The sequence below is a fragment of the Notolabrus celidotus genome, chromosome 12, assembly GCF_009762535.1.
Source record: "Notolabrus celidotus isolate fNotCel1 chromosome 12, fNotCel1.pri, whole genome shotgun sequence".
Taxonomy (NCBI): Eukaryota; Metazoa; Chordata; class Actinopteri; order Labriformes; family Labridae; genus Notolabrus; species Notolabrus celidotus.
The window spans coordinates 18,492,747-18,513,738 of NC_048283.1; the positions used below are offsets into that span (position 1 = coordinate 18,492,747).

Genomic DNA, 20,992 nt, shown 5'->3' on the forward strand with positions numbered 1-20,992 from the left:
GCCAGAGGAGAGCAGTCGTGCTCCCAGTGGAAGATGGCGGTGGGGATGCTGTCTGGGGCTGGAGCACAGTGCTGGATTTGCACTAAAAGCGAACCCTGTTGGATATAAAGGACACAATGACCGTACTCCTGTATCTTTTCCTCGACATGTGGACTATTTTTGGGCTTGTCTGAGTAGAGCCTGCTGCCTCTTTTTCTGGTTGAAATACTGTCTCCTTGTCGGAGATTCACAGACTACACATACAGAGACAGGGTGGGAGTGAAAAGTGGACAAAAATGTCGGATACAAAGGTAAAAGTTGCAGTGAGAGTTCGGCCCATGAACCGCAGGGGTAAGTGTTACTAAAACGATGATTTCTCTTCCCTAACCCTCTTTTTTTTTGTCTCACGGAGTCATGCTACGTTATCATAAAGTTTTGATTTCTTCGCCATTGCTGTCTTCAGCCTGAGTTACGAGCCTGGAGTCAGACTTGAGTTTGGTTTGAAGACATTAGAAAGTAGCAAGGATGTTTTTTTTACTTGTTACACCCCCGCATTCTGCTTCACAATCCCAACAAACTTCTCTCCACAGAAATTGAACTGAATACAAAATGTGTCGTGGATATGGAGGACAACCAAACAGTCCTACACCCACCACCTTCAAATGCAAAAGGAGAGAACAGGTAAACAAAGCTCAAAGACTGCCAACATTTTGAATTTGCAGATGTAGCAAGCATTACAGAACAGTTCCACCAATGTAATTAGCCTAGGTGATATGTAAAAATGAGCCTTTGATGTGGACATAGATGGAGGCTCAGGGTGTTTTGGGAATGTCTGGTAAGTGAAAGAGCAGGAAAATGCTGGCTGCACCCTCACTGTAATAACTCTATCCCAGCCTGGTTGTAATGCAGTAACAATAACATCCAAGTTTAGCATATAAACTGCCTTTCAAGTGGGTTACAAGTTTAGCTCAGATGTCTGATAACTCAGTACATTTTTTAATACACATGTGAACAGTAATTAGCATGATTTCAAACCTAACTCTCTCACTACTCAAATAGCAGTGAGTGAATTTAAGCAGAAATGCTGCACTGGTGCTGCAGCTGAGGATATGATGTCTGCCACCCACCTGCTTGCAACATGATATTATGCTATGTCATTGATGTGAACCTTCCAATACTAATCACTTCAGCATAATAATGCATCTATAAATAACATAGGATAAGCTTGAAGCTTTCATATCTGTGTTGAGTTTTGAGGCCTGAGAAGATGTCAGAGCGTGTCTGACACATGATGACGCCTATTAGACAGAACAAATTAATGTTGAGCCCCGGGGTATTGCTGTAAATCTGCAGAGTCTGAACTAGTTTAACTTGTGTAATGCCCAAAGTGCTGTTAGACCCCAGAGATTTTTTTTGAAATAGCAGGTTTCTGCCGACTTTATAAGTCATGTCACTTTGGCTAAGAGTGTTGTAAAGCTGCAGTGAAGGTCGGCAAAGGAAGCAAAAAGCTGCAGTTTTTGCAGGCTGATGAGACTGTAATGAGGAAATGTCTGGAGTGACACAACATGTAGGTTAATGATGGCTGTAAGCTTGTGAAGTCATTGAAACATAATGCCTCTTAGCAAATCTCAGAGATGCAATATTTCATAAATCATAGCCTACTTTTTTCAGTTTTGTGCTCTTCTGCTTCGTTTGCTTTTCTCTGTCGATGATGTCACACACCATTGAACAGCTGACCTGATTACCCACAGGCGCAAATACAGTCAAAAGATGCTCATTTGGAAAACATCCAAGAATATCTATATTTTTATGTAATTTATCACACAATTAAGGTTATTTGTGTTTATTTAAAAAAAAAAAAAAATATATACTCCCCAGGCAACAGTAGAAGATCCCAGTGTGGGAGCTGAAAACAAAGTCATGCCACAGTCAAGGCTTTTCTCATGGCTGGCCTCCAGCCTTGTTAAAGAGTAACACTTTCTCTGCTGTTCAAGTAACCAGCAGTCAGCAATAAATGGTAATGAGCTTGCTCGGCTCCGCACATTAACCTGTATTTAAGGCAATTATCAGAAAACAAAATTGCTACACAATGGCGGCGTTCCAGGCAATTAGACAAATCATGCTTAAAGCTAACATAAGTGGGACAGGGTGGACTACAGCAGAAACAAAAAGCTGTCACGGGTCAGAGGACAGATATTCAGTGACTACATCTGCTGTATTTCACAGTTAAGTTACAAGTTTGACTCTGGAAGTTTCCATCCATGGTTGAGATGTTGTACAGAAACATTCAACCCTTGTGGTTCACTTTCTTTCAATTAACCAGTAAGTTTATACCGATATCCCCCAGAACCACATAAAAACCCATTGATCTGGTCCTGTAACTGTTATTTACAAAGACCCAATATTAATCCACTAATGAGCAAGGAACAACTACCTTTAAACAGGCTGAAATCTCAACCAGATCCAGGCTTATGGGGGGCCAGTCATCTGCCTCAGCCACATGGGTTGAGAAAGAGGGATAGAAAGACAAAGAAAGAGGAGAAAAACAGACAGACAGACACCTAGATGAACCGACGGTATCAAAAATAAAACAGAACAGAGACATATTGTATCACTGTCAATACTAATCCACTCAAACTTGGCTTATGTAAGATCATTCTTTTAAAAGAAGAGCAACTGAATCACTCTTTCTTAAGGTAGTCCATCCAGCAGCTGTAGTGAGACTATGGTCCTGAACAGTTGTGATTCAGTTTGGTTTTATTATGTCACATTTCTTTTCTTTAGTGTAGTCCAGGCATATAATTACTTGTTGACATTTCAGAGCTGGTTCTCTCTCTCTGTGTGTGTGTGTGTGTGTGTGTGTGTGTGTGTGTGTGTGTGTGTGTGTGTGTGTGTATGTGTGTGTGTGTGTGTGTGTGTGTGTGTGTGCGCGTGTGTGTGTGTGTGTGTGTGTGTGTGTGTGTGTGTGTGTGTGTGTGTGTGTTTTGGGTCTCTGTGTTTAGGCTGCCAGGGTTTTCTTAAACCATATAATTTCCCTCTCCCCGGCTCGTGGAGCCGCAGAAGGGGATACCCTGTTCACTAAGACGGGGCCTTGTTTTGAAGACACCTGTTCCTGTGTGTTGGAAATGTGTCAGATTTAGTGGGTATTAGCACGCCAAATATGGCCGCAGAGCCAAAACCATGGGAACTTTTTCTCTCTCATGGGAACTCTCAGGCACTGTATCAGAAACCAAGGAGCAGAGAGAGAGAGATCTTTTATAAAGGCACATCTTAAATAAAATTCTGGTCCATTTCTTAAGCTGCATATTTTGAAATACATGATTGAAAAAAGAATGTTGTTTTGCTTAGCTCCAAAAAATACAAAACATGACTTCACTCTGATGAGATACAGAAGTTATGTGTCTAGTGGGATAAAGTTGGAGCTGCTTTCACGCTAGATAATTCAATAATTAGAAACTGAAATTATTCCAGATTGATTCCCACGTTTAATCTGGTTCTCAGAGACCACACACCACTTTGAAAACATGCAAGTCACCTAAAGAATTTGAAGAAGCATAAGGGATTTTCTTTGATGGCTTAGCCTCATTCTTTGCACCTTCGTGCATTGTAGCAGCACTCATGACCACCCCCATCCCTCTCCCCCCTCTCCTGTTTCCCTGAGAAATGAACAATAATCCCAGTGGTGGGCATATGAAACCTGGATTGTGACTTCAGGGCAACAGGTTAAGTTTCCAAAGCTTTATCTTTCATCTGCCTGTTAAGTTGGCACCAATGGCATATTTGTAATGGGAGTCTGGGAAAGTAGTCCTGTTTTCACACGCCAGTCTGCTCTCCTCTGAGGTTTAGACACAAAGACAGTGGGGGTGGAGAGGCTCAGAAATACCTGAGGCTGCTGTCTGTGCAGGGGATGAGTGGTGGAGCATCATGACAAGAAAATACCCTTCAACTCACACAATGGGGCCATATTACCACTATCAAGCCCCAGCATGTCAGTTTACCTGGAACTTTACAGGACCATCAAGTCTTTGCAGTCTTATCCTCCTTTAATGTTTATCTCAGTTTAAACATTAACACATTGTTTTAAAGCTTAAACCTCAGAACTAAAAATGTATAGTGTTTGAAATCGCACTTTTCTTAATTGTCCACGTTGATGTAGCACTGCTCTGGAGTATTTCAAAATGATCAGAGGAAGTTTGACTTTATCTGATGATGTCTCCAACCAAGCTTGTAATTTACGCTCTAATCTCTTCCTCATCACTAATGGTTCCAGGAGCTCGGCTGAGTTTGTCTCCACTTTCCTGTGTTTTGTTTTGTTTTGATAATGTTATCTGAGTTGTGAGGAGTGCCAGTTGATAACAAATCAAAGACGAGGGAGCAGGGAGGGATGGAGGGAGCGCCCTGGCGTAGGTGACTTGTACAGTGCTCCCTCATCTTTTAATTACTATGAACTATTATCTCTGTGAGTATGTTAAGGCTAATTGTGGGGTTAATTCTTCCATGACACCATTCTTGCATAACCTAGAATGTAAAATAATTAAAACTATCCTGTTTTAGAGAAACGATTAACATATTTGGAAATATCAATTTTTGGAGAAGATTAATAACAGCTCTCTTGTCTGTGCAGTAAATATAAAGCTGGTTTGCTATCTAAGTTTAGCTTACCATAAGGTCTGGAGACAAGGGAAAGAACTTGCCAGCCTTTGTCCAAATAACAATATGAACACATAATTTGTAGGAATGCATCGATGTATTGGTTAAACATTGGTGGTGCTGATATTACCGGGCATCAGCCCTAATGATGAACATCGGCCATCTGCAAATAATGTGCCATGAACTGATGTCAGAAGCCAATGTGTATCTGATGTGTTGCATCATTTAATGCTAGCAAGCTAGTATACCTAGCTGCTGGTTCAGAGGAGAGGTTTCTATTGGGCAGAAGAAGACACTTTTTGGACAAACTCTCTTTATGTGCAATAATCCAAGAGTTCCGGGGTCCTTCATCCCCCAGAACTACTTTACCCTGAACTAAAAGGTTCCTGTGCTCCCTTTGTTGTCTGCATTTCGACCGCGAGCTGAAGTCCCCGGTAGATTGTGCAAATCAGGTCAGTGACGTATGGAGAAAAAAATTATATTAAATAATATTTTGAAATCTTAATAAAAAACTAAACTAGTATGCATTCCCAAGAACTCCCTCTGTGTTTCAACAACTGTGTAAACTCCACAAACACTGTTACGTTCAACCGAAAGTCCCAGGACCTTTGAAAAGTACTACCAAGCAGAGGCTTTTCAGGGGTGAGATTATCCCCCCCTGAACTAAATTTAGACCCTGCTTCCTCCGGTCAAAACGCACATAGTTCAAGGGTAAAGTCCCTAGTTCCGGGGTAAAGTTCCTGGGGTCAAAAAATGCCTTTTGTCTTCATGGCGGAACGTGAAAGGATATGTTGGCAATGTACAGGACAAGAAAGATCGGTGGTACGGAGTGTGTTAGACTTGTTACTGCAACATTTCAAAGGGAGGTATTGCTGGCAAAATTTCTAATACATCAAATCTCACAGCTTATTTGGAAAAAAAAACCAGGGAGAACTAGGAAAGGTGAAGAAAAAACATTGACTATTAGTTAAATTGTTATTTTAAACATTGTTTTAGAGTTGGCTACCATCGACCATTGGCCTCAAAGCAGCACTTCAGAAACAGATGGGTGACGTCACGGATACGACGTCCATATTTACACAGTCTATGTGGAGACCCCAGGAAGCCACAACTTCTCGCTAAGATAGCTAGATAGCTTGATTTTTGCGCAAAGCTAAGCTAACCGTTTGTTTGTTGAGCTTTTTATTTTCTATGAAGAGTGGTTTTAACTCCAAACTTAACTCTCTATAAGAAAGTGAAAACAGTAGGCTATATGTCAAATCATCCTCTGAAATGTGGTTGCACTTCACACCACACTCTCTCCCTGTTGACTGTCATGAACAACACAATGAGGTCAACACGTGTCTTGTAAAGCCTTTACAGATCCCCCTCTCATGCTGCCTGTCTGTTTGAACCTTTATGATAGTGACAGTGTCCCTTGCAGTTGAAATTTTAGAGGTTGATCCCATTTTCTCCCGAGTCACACATGACCAAGTGTCATGCTTTCCAAAACAATCCTTCACTGAATGACAAAGCTGCCTTGTGCAGTGGCTGCCCTCAGGAATGTTCCCTTTGTCTCCCCTCCTGCTCCCAATGTACCAACAATCAACCTTTTCCATTCAGATACATGTTTTCAGCATCAGACGGCCTAAAATACACACATGACGCTTTATTCATGTGTGCTATTAAGAGAAAGTGTTGCGTGTCGCCGGTGAAACAATTGTATTCTCTCAAGGACTTGCGCTCTGTTTGTTTAAAGGGGCGGCACTTTGTTTACATCTTGATCCGGGATTGAGAAAAGATGGCGTCCTCCCTCTTTGTCAAGCCTGTGCCTCATTAATCTCAGATGTGGCTCCTCATTCTGAAAGCAGCCTAAAACTCCACTCAGGCATTTCTCCCATAATGATCCTAAATTCCCCTCTCGTACGTGTCTCTCAGATGAGGCCTTTTTGAAGTATAGAAGTTTACAAGAATATAGTTTCATGCTGCTTTATTGTGGCTGCACTGTTGCTCTCATCCAGGAGAAGTGGAGCCAAGCAACATGAACAAAAGCGTCAGAATCAACTTTTAACCTGGTTGACCTGGAGAGAAGCATTCACTGTTAGTCTGTTTAGGGTGTTCCCTTTTATAATCAGACGGTTGTGATGTGTTGTGCGTTTTATGAGCATGCTTGCTCTGGCTTTTGTTGTTTGTTGTGCTGAGCAGCCTCGTGGTGAATATATTGAGATAAGTGACATCCAGCATGCAGACCGGGTCAAAGGAGGTGTGTCTTAGTAGTAAACGTGTCACTCTGTTTCCCACGTAAAGAAAGCCTGCCACATATTGAACAAATTAATGAACTTTAACTCTTTCTGGCTTTTTTGTGTTTCCTGTGAAATGAACCACATTTAAGGTTTTAGAGCACATGTGGTTTGCGTCGTAACATACACACACACACTTGGCCCGTGGCCCGCTGACCCAGCCTGTCACAGTGGTGTCAGAAATGCCAGAGAGGATTAAATTAGACCCGGCCTCCATCATATGTTTTGTTGTGAACACTTGTTATGGAAACTTCGCAGTCCACCCAGAACTCAGAATGAGCATCATGTGTGCGGTGATTCTCATTAAGTCTGTTTTGGAGATACTTAGCTTGGTTTTCATGTTGGAATTACTTTGACTCATGCGGCTGGTGGGTTGTCTTGCCTCTGTGTTTACCATCGTTGCTAAGAGACAGTCGTTTCCAGGAGACAGAAACTTTCTGAAGTTATGTGGATGAGCCAATGAGTGATATCCCCAAGTTGCCCCCAAATATTTTCATGGGAGGCTAATTTTAACATTTTGTACAATGAACAATAGATTATTTGTTTCAGTGGTGGAATTAACCAAATACATTTTCAAAGTTCTGTACTGAGGTACAGATCAAGGTACTGAATCTCTAAAACTGATTAAAACCCTTATATTTGCTTTACGGAACAAAATGAACAGGGTGTTGAGCAACCTCCCAGCTCAGAATCTCACAGTAAGAAAATATGTTTGTATCACTGTGCCAGAGAAGACAAGCTGAGTTTTCTCAATGGACTTGCTCTCCAAAGTTATTGTGTTTAGAAAAGACTGAAAGATTGTCTTTTCTGTCTACACTAGTACTGCTAGCTCATGTTGTAGAGTAAACAGGGTGAGGTAAAAAAAGAGGTCTTGATGGGAGCAAAAAAGGCTATGTTCACACTGCAGGCAAAAGTGGCCCAAATCAGATTTTTTTGGGGTCAAGTGACCAGGTCAGATTTGTTAGAGGCAGTGTGAACACTCAAATCTGGCCCAAATCGGATTTTTTTCAAAGTAGATTTAGACCACTTCCATATGTGGTCCTGAATCAGATACAGATCAGATTTTTTCCAATGCGACCTCAGTGTGAACGGCCAAGGCGGATTTGATGCACATTTGATACTTTCACGTCACTTTATAGATGGAGATGGAGCGCCTCAATTGAGTGTCCTGCTGAAGGAGTCTTGGGGAGAGCCGCTGACAGATGTAATTGAAAGTTGCACTCAACATCTGGAAGTTTTATATAAACTCTGTCTCTGTGAAACTATTAACGTTGCAGACCCACCACTCCTGACTCCGTGTCCGCATCCACATAGACCTTTCAATCGTATTTTCGGCCACAGCTTTGCAAAAAGTTGAAACAAGCAATTTGGCTCTCTTCTTCTTTACACATGACCTCCTCTGCACCTGGTCATTCATTCTCCGGCTCCCCTGCACAAAAACTTTGTAACAAAGGCAAAAATGCTGACTTCCTCCATGTTTACGTTTGTGAAACAGCTGCATGTGACGTCATTGTTACTGTTCTTTTGCACATGTGGGGCAGTTCGGAGCCGCAAACAGTTCACACTGGAATCAGATACAGGTCACATTATAGAAGGTAAAGTGAACAGGCAAACAAAAAATCAGATCTGAGCAAAAAATTGGAATTGAGTATTAAGCCTTGCAGTGTGAACGTAGCTCCCTCCTGTAAGTGAGGTTGAGGAAGGACCAAATACACACCTGCAATTAAACTGATGATCACCTGAGGTGCTGTCAAAGAGAATGAGACCAGTTTTCAAGATTGTAGCTTTAATATCTCCATGAGCTTTCACATTCAAATGTCACATAAAAAGCTCATTAGATTTAAGGAATTGTATAAGATGAGTTAGTACCTGTGTTAAATACTTGATTGTGATTGGTCAAAACCCCAAAACAACAGTATGATTCTCAAATATTAAAACCAGTATCAGGGACACCCTGACAACACACGTCATATTAAATCAACCCGCGTAAATGAGTTCCAGCACATTTCCCCTCTGACTGTTGACATTGTGGCAAAAAAATGATTGTCTGTCTCAGGCTGGTCTTAAGAGTGGGGTAATAAAGACAGTTACCCGGCACAGATGTGAGAGCAGCCTGAGGGGCTACTGGGCCCCAAACATCTCTGAGAGGGAAAAGCAGAGCGAAAACCTGTTCTACAGTTCGGGGCGATGAGGTGCATGACGGTGGGAATTCTAGTTTGCATAACAACCTGTTCGCTGTACATTACATAAAGTTCTCCCAACCTACAGGGCATTGTGACTAATTAAAACAAAGTTATTTTTTGTAGATAAGTTATTAGCAGTTCCACCAAAGTTAATCTGTGATTTTTTTGATATAAGCAGCCGTTTATATTATCTGTAAAAAGAGAAAGCCAAAAATGAAAGATTTAAAATAGTAAGACCAGTATAGAAATCAATTATGCATTAGACTCTCTCTGTAATGTATTGTAAAATACAAAAGCCCAGGGGCCCATATTAGAACTTCTATTTGAAGTAATTCAAGGTGCTTTGACTTAGATGATTATACCTCTTTGTATTTACTTTAATATTATTCAAAATGCAGTAAATGACTTATACTTTACAACACACTACTTTTATATCACAAAGTACCCCAGTGTCTTCCCCTCTAGCCAGAGATGTTACATGTCTGAAGCTGATATGTTACATAATGAAACTGTAGAAGTTCCAGAAAGTGTTTGTGTAAGAACTCATCTGTCTCAGTCGCTTGAATGGTGCAGGTCTGTTTCTGTCATGAGCGAGCAAACTTCCTTTAGTGCTGATCTTTGATCATTTTTTAATGTCTGGTAAGAATCTCTACCTTCAACAAACCACTGTGTCTTTAAAGTCACTCCTGCTCATGAAGGTTTTAAGTTGGTCCAGCATTAGGTTCCTAGCAACTATCTTGGGTTTACAGGTCAGAGAAGAGAGCCACCCCTCTTACCGTAACCCTGCTTGGCATTTTGCAGCTCTTTCCTTTCTGTCGGGGTGTGTGTGTGTCTGTCTCTGTGTGTCTCTGTGTGTGTGTGTGTGTGTGTGTGTGTGTGTGTGTGTGTGTGTGTGTGTGTGTGTGTGTGTGTGTGTGTGTGTGTGTGTGTGTGTGTGTGTGTGTCTGTGTAGCAGGGTGACCTATGCTATGCTCTGAGTGGGTGGAGGCCGGCTTGTTCTGTTCTAAACATACTGGAGGACCATCTGAAATGTTAGATTGTCGCCTGTGAGAGCACAGCAAGCTGTAACCAGACACCTACACGCACTCAAACACACACACGCACTCAAACACACACACGCACACACCACACACACACAGCTCTAAAGGTTGTGTTGAAATGTGATTGTCTGAAGCTGATCGACAGCTAAAGTCGTGAGTGGTTTAATGGAGGTTAAAAGGGTGGGGGAGGAATAGTTGCAGCAACAGATCAAGAAGAAGAATTTGATTTGATGATCTTTAGGGGATATTTCTGAAACAAACTTTGTGTGTGTGTTTTTGTGTGTGTGTTTGTGTGTGTGTATGTGTGTGTGTGCGCGTGTGTGTGTGTGTGTGTGTGTGTGTGTATCTGCGTGAATAGTGCAGATGAATGTTGTAAATGTCTACTCAATGGGGGGTGAACCTCATCCTTGTGATTTACATATTCCATTTGAGCATCAGGATTATATCATCAGAAAGTCTTGCAAAGCCTGCTAAATCACAACGACAAAACTGGTGATTTATCCTCCATGCATTGGAAAAAAAGGAGGAACCACAACATTGCAAGATTTGGATTTATGCGTTTTTTAAACTTAGTCCCCGGGCTGGTTTCAAAGAATAAAGCACAAACATCATTTCTTGCAGCCAATTTGAAGCAGCCTGCTCCAGATCTGTCAGGTGAAGAGTTCGCTCATGGATTTAAAAACTGGATTGTGTGAAAATATATATATTTGTCTGATGCATCTGTGAGTGTGGGCATGCAATGTAAGATTTTTGGGTGGGTAGATGCTTCAGTGGGTGGATGCTATAATATTAATCTGGTGTTGCCTACTGAGCTAGAAGAGCACAGTTTTACGGTGGCATAATAACCCAGTGGCCTTAATCCGGCTCCATATCCACAGGGGGGATTCCAGTGCAGCCCTCCCACTCCTCGTACCTTCGTTTTGGGCACCAGCAGCACATCTTAGTCTGAGCTCAACACGCAGAGAGATGCCATGTTCCTGTCAGTCATGTGTGATCTGAGTGAATCTGACCCTCAGCAATGAGTGAAGTAATAACCACCGTCTACCTCTACCACTAAAAGTGATAACAAACAAGGATTTTACAAAGAAGATCAAAGTGTGCCTCTCTAATCAGTCTGCCAGGACGCAGGATCAGTTCAGATAAGGAGAGTCATGCTGTTGTAGTGTGAGAGGCCAATTTCCCCCCTCAGCTAAGTTAGAATCATTCATGGGTGCCCTGGCATCAGGTAGCTGGCGGCGTGGGAGCCTGAGCGTGCCCTTGATGACGCACACTTTGAAGCACACAGAACCAGCAACCCCCCCACCTCTGACTTCAGCCATACCCTGTTGGCTCTACTGTGTCTGCCTCATCTGCCTTAAGGCGGGGAGGCACAATCTGATGCTATGTGGCACTTCTGTGCCATACATGTGTGTGGTTAACCAGAACACAGACTTTCACATGCCCTGCAGCCAGGACTTGACATGCACGCTGATTATTACGCTAATAGCCAGTGGGCTTCATGCATGAATCACTTGGAGCTGAGCTGAGTATTGTTTTCGACTGAGCTGCAACCAGCAACATCTTTGACTAGAAAGACTTGAACTGAATATAGTAAAATAATGAATATATTTAATCATGTTTTATTGTTGCATTGCAACTAGGGTTGCAAAATTTCCGGGGATTTTCAAACGTGGAAACTTTCCATGGGAATAAACGGGAATTTATGGGAATAAACCAGGAATTTACTAAATTGAAGGTTGGCTCTTAATAGGGAACTTAAATATAGTAGAGGAAAATATATATTAGCATAATCCTGACTAAAACAACCAGATTTCATGAAAGTACATATGAATATCTATGCTATTCCTCAATCACATGCACATAGCACACTGCTTACTTCAGGGCTATTTAGACCACGCATGTTGATTGGGATTTTTTTGGAGGGAGAGGGGCTCTTTTCATTTAACATTTTGAATGGGACTTTGTTGGGATTGCATTTTTGTTATTTTTTGAATGTGTTGGGTCAGGGGGATGAGTAATATTAAACTCAATATTCATGTTTTTGTTCTTCAATAAAATAATTGATTGTTCAATAAAATATTTAACACTTGATAAAGTTGTACTTAAAATAAATCTGTTTAAATTGTATTATTTTGGATGGATGTCTGTTTATAACAAAACAAATATTTATGCTTGGATATGATACCTTTCCATTAAATTACCCTAAATTCCTAGTTAATTCCCATACATTACCATAATTTCCAATTTGGAATATTTCCAAAATTCACCTGTTTAACTTACAATGGAAATTTATCAGAATTTTACCCCCTTTGCAACCCTAAATTCAACAGCTTATAATCAGTAGTTCCAAGTTTTTAACTGTAAATCATTTTTGCACAAATTTGTCTTAAATGATGTAATTGAATCACTTTGGGTTTTACAGCACCACTCCTACACAACTCTTAATGCTTATTAATAACTGTGGGCTCTGGGAATTATCTTACAATGCTTTAGTGATCTTTTTTTAAAACATTGTGTTTTTGTTGTTCATGAGAAAACTCACAGTAATGAACTTGATCATGGTATAATAATGAAGTACACATTTTTTCTCCTTTTACAGTAACTCTTCTTACAATCACTGTTATTTATACCTTCATTTATTGGAAGATACTGGATTTATTTTCATCTTTGTTAGAATCACATAAAAGAGAGTGGAGCTTACATGACTTCTACAAGCAAGGTACATCCTTGCTGAGAAGGACAGATTTCTCAGGGGATTAGAGAGATTATGACTCCAGCAGAGTGGGAGAACTGGAGCTTTATGTACTTTTGAGTTTTTGAGGGGGAGGCCTAATCATAGAGAGGACAGAGCTTAAGGAGAGACACTAACAGTTTTGTACAAGTTTGGAATCATGTAGATTTTGAAATATGTTGGTTAAGTTTGTGAGGAAATAGTAGCTCTATGAAATCCTAAATATAGCCAGTTTGAAATAGCTCCTTCCATTGTCTTGTTGGGCATGCCCGGCATACCAGATTTGGTAACATACTGTACGTACAGTCTGTGAAACAATTAACTAAAGTCAGAGAATCAGGAGACCCTGCTTAGCTCCTCGTGTTAAAGGGTCCAGACTGAACACATTCCATCACTATATGCCTTTTGTCTCCATATTTCATGTGTCTGTGTCCCTGTTGCTCTCTTTCCGGTCTTGTGTCTGTTGTCCTTTTGTTCTCTATAGAGATACATCTGTTCTCTGTCGTTGTCCACTCCTCATGCCTCACAAGGCTTTAGCTGCTGCCCCTCTATTTGTTATCATAACTCTACCACGTGTTTCTTTCATCTTTGAAGACTTTTTCACTCAAAAAGTATACAAAGTTTTTTTACCTTTCGTGTTTGCATGCATCAGGACTTGGTCAGAAGTCCTTGACTTGTACTGTCTGCTGCAGTACAATGTCTCTTTCTCTCCTCATGGACGTGCCCTGCTCAGCCCGGCGCTGCTAGAGGACAAGGCCCTGCTGCAGTCTTTGTCTGCTTTGATTAAGACCAAGTCACAGTGGCTGACAGTGGCCCAGATTCAGGTTCAAAATGAACCCAAACGAGGCCCTCTTCTTTTTTACTCTGCCCACTCACTCTCTCTGTTCATAATCATAATCAACTCCGGCATAGCTAATGGCAGAAGGAAATCTATTCATATGTCATATCTTGCTCTTTTCATTTTTAATACCAAACATGGAAAAATGCAGAAGAGTTATTTTTTGTAAGTGTTGACACACAGATCTCTAGGCGTGGTGTTGTTGGTGACTCAGCTCAGTTTGTGTCAGACACTTTGGTGCAGAGTTTCAGTCTCCCTCAAGCTTCCTTCTCTGTATTAGTTACCATGTGAAGGTGATGCCCACCTCTGTCTCTGTGCCAGGAGACGCATGCAGGGGGGGATCTGCTGACTGCTAAAGGACTGATTTGTAGGCACTTGGCAGTGTTTATATTACCCTGCAACTAGGGATGCACCAATCCTACTTTTTAGGTCCCGGTACTGATATCGATACCTGGGCTTTGGTATCTGCCGATACCGATACTAGCCGATCCAATCCTGGTATTGATTTAACAATCTCTGTTCCTTAATGTTGGGATAGAATCATATTTTGGCAACTTCAGGCTTTTCTGACTTGATGGTGAACTGTTTCTGGGTTCCAAGTGCTAAACCAGAGGCTGGAATCCCTTTATTTCAAGGATCTGGAACAATTAAATCCAACAACCTGTCAGTTTTTTCACACTTTGAATCCTTTAGTAGAAGGTTTCTTACGTCTTTGCAGTAGGCTACAGCTGACGTACACTTCCTCCTCCGGGCTCCCATTATATTTTTCAGTGCGACTACCATTTGTCGAAACATTACCGCTGAGTTGTTAGCAAAGAAGTGTAACATACTCCTAAACTGCAGAACCTCTGTAGTTAAAAATGCACAGACCGGTTGGCGTTGATGGCGTAGGAGACGCACATGGCTATTTTAAACACAGAAAAGCATAGAACTGAGATGAATAGATCTGTCATATGGATCAGCACTATATATCGGCCCTTTGTCACCGATATGCAATCTAGCTTTTTGAGTCCAATCTAGCTGATATCCGATACCAGGATCGGATCGGTGCATCCCTACTTGCAACATATTACAAAATGCATGCGCCAAAAATTGCTTTGTCTCAGCCATATACATTAATAGCTTTTGTATACTGTTCAGTAGCTGAGCAGGATGAGTGGGACAAGCAAGAGCTGCAAAATTTGAACATGAAGCAGATTCAAAAGCATGTTTGAATCAAGTGCCATAAAAGCTAAAACCAAGCATTAACAGAAAAAAGGTAAATGATGCAAACATTTAAACAATGCAAAGCAAACACACAGACTCTACAGGAACATGCTGCATGTCCAGTCATCATGTTTTCATGATAACTTGAGTCTTCCTCGGATCTAATAGTGCGGCTTTTGGGGAGTTCCCTCTCCAGTTAAGAATAATCGTACATAACTTTCTTCCATCTACATACATTTTACCCCTTGGCAGCTGCCAATGCTGAGTGCGGTTTCCCCAACTTGGCCTCCCTGTTAAGTCCACATGCATAAGAGCTATTTACTCAACAGAGTCAGTGGGACATTGAATCCTAAATCTCTTCCCTTCCTCACGCTCCACTGGCCCAATTATGTGCCCCATCACTGCAACAGCTACCACCAGGAAATGCCACTGTGTGGAAGTGGATGAATGAGTGAACGAATGAGTGACGGGGTGAATGAAAAAGTCACAACAGGAATTTAGGAAATGCCGGAATTAAGAAGGGAGTCTGAAGTTTTATAAAAATCAGGTTTAGCATACATATTTGAGAATCATAAAGCCATTTGTGCTCACACAGACAATGGGAAGTGTCCCGCTGTGAGAGGTGCAGCTGCATTTACTCAGTGTGAACATGCTCTGACTTTTAAATTGAACCGATGCTAACCATTTTTTTCTTTCTCTTTTTTCCCCTGGTTATCCACGCACTCTTCTGTTTATGATGGATTTCTCTCCCCACTCAGCAGGAAACAATCTAAGGTATGTAATTATCATCAAGAGTTGACACAGTGTTAACAGAAACAGTTATTATTTGCGTCTGAAGTGGGGACTTCTCAGTCATTCTCCTGAAATCTTTTCGAAGCAACACAGAAACATCAATTCCCAAGAGAGGCATCCTTCACAAGTTGATGTACTGTGTTGTCGTAGTTTCTAACGCCATGATTGAGAGTGTTTTAGTAGTTTGGTTGGTCAGCAGGAGCCGGATAGATGTCCGTGTGAATGTGTCAGCGCTCTAAGATCTCGTGAACACCCACAAAGGCTCCACAATGAGAGAGGGATGAGCGCGGACACTGGGGCAGTGTGTGTGTGCATTGAAAGCTGCATTGTTGGAGTGCACCCCCACTTCCCCCCTTGACAACACGCTGGTGACTAGCTCAGAGATGTTTCACACACCAGGGACGGGCTTTGTGCTCAGTACACTCAGCAGCTGACAGAACCGGACAGCATTAGCGTGCGTGGTCTCAGGGGCCCATGAACCTGAGTTACCCTGTAATACCCCTCAGCTAGACGAGCACGTGGCCCGTCTGCTCAGTGAAATAGTGCAGCGCAAATTCGTTTTCCTGCACTCTAAAGGGTACACAGAGCATCAGTCCCATCATGCTTGAAATTTGTACTTTCTAGAAACGACCAAAAAAACCCTCAGTGCTTCTCTGCTTCATCATTATTTTTACTGCTGCTTAATCGTAATTGTCCAATCAGGAACAATTTGCTGCGCAGTCACACCCTCAGGCCGGACAGAGACAGACAGAGGAGATTTAAGCCCTACTTACCAAACCAGCTCTAATTGGGAATGATGGCACTTTTGTTCCTTTGAATGGCACCCACTCACTTGTGTGGAGTCACAAGAGGAGGTCTTGCTTTCAAAGCATTCAGTGATCTCAGTGCTTCCCATGCTGACTGTGCAACCAGTGGTTTCCCTGGCCTGTAGCCTTTATTATGATTAGAAGAGACTTCAATTATTTGGGGTATTTGTGCGGAGGGAAAATGCTTTGGCAGCTGCAGTAGTGCAAATGGAAGCCAGAGCAGTGCATGCTGCAGTGTTGTGCTTGCGTTGCAGGATGATACTGCAGCAGCAAATGTTTCCACAACTAGAGGGAAATCTTATAAGGAGAAGGGTCAGAGCTTCTCCTCACTTACATTGGTTTTATTGGGCCTGTGTCACCTGTGTTTGGCCGAATTACTTTAGAAATTTGGGTTAGTAAACTAAAAAGAGATTACAGTTGTTCCTCTACAGATATCGGTATCTTTATTGGTCTTAGATATGGTCCAAAGTGCAGTATCTGAGACCAATACTCCAAGCCCTCCTTTCAATGCAATAGTCCAATTCTAAACGTCCCTTAAAGCAACTGCTTTTGATCCTTATGTGATGATAACAACATTACAGTGCTAGCTAGGGATGTTCCTTTAAGCTAATTTTGTTTAAGTTGCCATTTCTAAACAACTAGTCGTAAGATAAGAGAACACTCCGAAAACAGTCAAATTCAAGCACAGTTTATTTCTATATCAACACAGGATCACAAACTCTGCAGGTAAACAATGTCCAATTGGTTTGCCAAGGGTGGCTAACATTAACAGAGCTAGCACCACCAGCCTTCAGCCCTCTGAGTGGGTAAACGTCCTCATGCCTGTGCTGGTTATGCATTGCTCTATTTAAGTGGTTATACACAAGTTTAGGCAGAAACAGCCTACATACAACTTAATCTACTTTGTCTTTATCAAAATACTGCCAAACCTCACTGCGCTCCAAAGCCTCGTTTCCACCAAGTGGTTCAGTTCAGTTCGCCTCGGTACAGCATGCATTTTGTGGCGTTTCCATAGACTAAAACCGGGACAGGTCCCCAAATTACAGAGCCGTACTGTCCCACTTTTAGGTACCCTTCTGTTGGGGTGCCAGACATACCGATCCGACCCCAGAAGGTGGAGATAGAAACACTGCAGTCCATTGATTGGTGTTTCATCTTTGTTGCATTTATTATTGTAGTACACTGTGTCGCATTGCCATGACGTCACGCTATTACGCAGCTGACGCGGCTATCAGCATCCGGCTTACAGGCCGCCCACCAAGTAGGGCACGGTTGGCTGTGGAAACGCAAACAGGATCAGGCGTTACCGATCCGACCCGTACTAAACTGTACTGATCCATACCAGACCGCTTGGTGGGAACGAGCCACAAGATGCCATCTGTCATCTGTGCCTGTTTACATCCAGATAGTAGAGCATTATAGAAATAGCTATAATTGTAGCTTTAGCATCAGCTAGTGGCGAGTGGTTGCACTACAGCTCAGACACAACATATAACCAGCATTTCAGGCCTACATTAACAGATATCAGAATATATTAATTTAATGAACTTGTAATTCTGGTACAGACTAGCAAGGTGTCGTTTATCCTCCAGTATCAGAGACGTACTTAGAACGGTCAGGCCTTCAGTCTAGATATTGGGAGCGTTATGAGATTGTATCAAAACATCTCCATTAAAAGGATGTACACAGGGTTGTGCCTGTATTAACAGAACATATAGTGAGATGATCTGTTCTGTCAGTGAAGAGTCAGGGTTTTTGATGAAGAGGGTCACTGCCTCTTAACTGAGTGTCCACTCTGCACGCATTATCCACCCAGAGCTCATCAAGGTGCTCCAAGAGACAACAACGGGTCTCAGCTGCAGAAGCCTGTGTAGTTAGACCCACAGTGCTCAGGGCTGAGAGCCAGCCTGCACTACAAGAGTGAACAGCCACGGCCTGTTTCCTTGGAGACAGGGGTCACTGGGTGCTGGAATTCCTTCTGGGAAGCGCTGACCCTGATTTATGAATTCATTTAACTCCAGCCACTATGACAAAACACGCTGCAGTTAACTGCGGATTTGTGCAGACAGTCATGGCGCTGTCTTAACAAGCATTACTTCAAAACAATACTCAGTTAGACATCATCTTCCTCTCTCACACAAGCCAGGTCCTGCATATTTATAGTTAGGCACAATAAGCCTATTTGCGCAGAAAGAGCACAGTTACAGTAAGAAAGATCAGTTAGTGTTGCTGTACATGCCTGGACATGTGTGTGCTTACAGTCCCTGTGCTGTCTCCTTTGCAGGTGTTTGCTTTTGACCACTGTTTCTGGTCCATAGATGAGTCCAACGTTCCCAAATATGCTGGTGAGTCATGCTTAATACTGAAACTGATCCTAAAGTCATCACCAAAGAACTCAAGTCATGTCCCATTTAAAGACCTGCTAAGCTTTGTGCAGCAGGGAAACTCCCTAGTTAATGGCAAGCTGTTTTTGCATCATGCAAAGCAAAGCAAAGGCGTGGGCGTCTACTGCAATTTGCATTTTGATCCAAGATATTAAATTTGCAATCGAGGTAGACATCTTTGTCCGCTCTCAAAAGGATCAAATTGATATGGGTTTTTGTGCATTATGTATTATAACCCTGGATGATTGTTCTTTTTATCATATTGTTCTTATGCAACCATTTTACCCACCCACAGACTAAATTCAGTTCAGCTCCCATTCATCCTCCCAAACTATTCATTTCTAGGAGTGCTGCTCAGAACAGGCTGCACCTACAGTTCTTTCTGCGGTGTAAAGTAAGAGGTTATTACTAGCAGATTAACATAATCATTGTAGGTACTTTCTTATCAGCCTCATTTTGTGATGGAAATGTCATGCCTATGTCTGCTTTGTGCTGAACGGACAAGGCAATCTGTGCAGTGAAGGGCTGCCTCAAGAGCCTGGGCCAAGTCTTTATTTAGCTCATTAAACAGCCGTCCTATTCAGCAGGAGCACGACAGTGAGCAACACAAGAGACTTCTGTACATATCCCAACATTTTCCACCCGAGGACACAAGAATCTGCCACCTTCCACAAATCTCCTTTCTTTCCCGTTTTGATATGTTTTTCTGCAATATTATTTTGCTACTGTTTAGAGAAGCAAACCAGACAATTACCGGCTCTTACATAACCAAATGTTTCTTCTGTTTACCATAATCTCCATGGTGACTGATTCTTTCTCTGAAAGGTCAAGAGGTGGTGTTCAAGTGCCTTGGAGAGGGAATACTTGAAAATGCATTCCAGGGATATAATGCCTGCATATTTGCCTATGGACAAACAGGTAATGAAAATGCAGATGACATCTGTGTTCATTTTGCTTTTCTCTTTTTCCTTCAGCTGCTGCAGGCATTGATGAAACACATCTAAATCATGTGTGAAAGTATATTTCAGGCTGAGTTATGTCAAGATGTGTCCTTAGAAAGTTTAAGAACAGGAAGACTTGTATTTCCGATCACACTGGTGAATCACTTAACGTGTTTCCTTCCTCATTCTGAATCAAGGCAGCTCATTTATCCCACATCCTGTCTCACAGGGAAACAAGAGACACACCTTTGGAAAGTTTGAAGAGAACAGATTGAATATTTGTGTGACCCTCCGGTACATAAATGCATCAGAACTAAAGTTTCCTGCATGTTTCAAGCAGTTCATTATGATTGGAGCTGGAGGGGCTCATGACACATTTGGTATTTCCTTGAGTTTTATTTTGTCATCAGGCCAGGAAATAGTTTAAGTGGTCAGTTTTTAACATGATTTGCACAGATTACCACATTTTTTTTACTGATATTGGTGCTCCTCTGATGATTTATTGTCAACACTTTTATTTCTAACAACAGCACTAGGTTACAAGTTGAATTGGTCCACCACTTGCTAAACATTTGATTTGATGTCTTTATTTGAATTTGTAAAAGTAAAAATACAAAAAAGCATACAAGTAAAAAAGAAGAAATAGTTATACAAACATACAAGAAAAAAAAAACAGTTATTCAAAAGAAACAAAATCAATATTAGCAAACACTGAAACATTTTACTTTACATGTGCGAAAAGGAGTAGGAAGAAGTTAAAACTTATCTAATCCTACCCCTTTTTTCACTATTATCTGTCATTATACTAGTGCACTCCCACAAGTCAAATCTTCATATATTATCTTCATATTTACACCCACAATCAAAAGTAAACCCCTCATGATTATCAACACTTGTCTTCCTCCTTGTACCTCATGAAAATCATTTCTTTGTACTTCTTCTTCTTGAATTGGATTATGTTCTGACATTGCTGTAGCTCCATATTGAGACTATTCCACAGTTTTACACCACAGATTGAAATACAAAAGTTTTCCTTGTAGTCCGAACACTCAACATCTTTAATCTTAACTTCCCTCTTAAGTTATAACCCCCCTCTCTTTCAAAGAATAATCTTTGAACATCAGATCAAGTCTTGTCGTTAAGAGTTTGATATGGTGCTAAGG

The 20,992-nt window shown here is 41.6% G+C and overlaps 1 protein-coding gene across 7 annotated transcripts in view; it reads left to right on the top strand.

Moving 5' to 3' along the window:
* Window positions 1-20,992, top strand: part of kif13a (kinesin family member 13A) — a 48,504-nt gene continuing 27,512 nt past the window's right edge. For all 7 annotated transcript variants that reach the window (XM_034697384.1, XM_034697385.1, XM_034697388.1 and 4 more), the window contains exons 1-5: window positions 1-330; window positions 570-660; window positions 15,665-15,680; window positions 18,789-18,849; window positions 19,714-19,806. In XM_034697384.1, coding sequence (XP_034553275.1) covers window positions 276-330; window positions 570-660; window positions 15,665-15,680; window positions 18,789-18,849; window positions 19,714-19,806 — 316 coding nt within the window. In that variant the 5' untranslated portion in view covers window positions 1-275. The remainder of the gene's footprint in view (window positions 331-569; window positions 661-15,664; window positions 15,681-18,788; window positions 18,850-19,713; window positions 19,807-20,992) is intronic.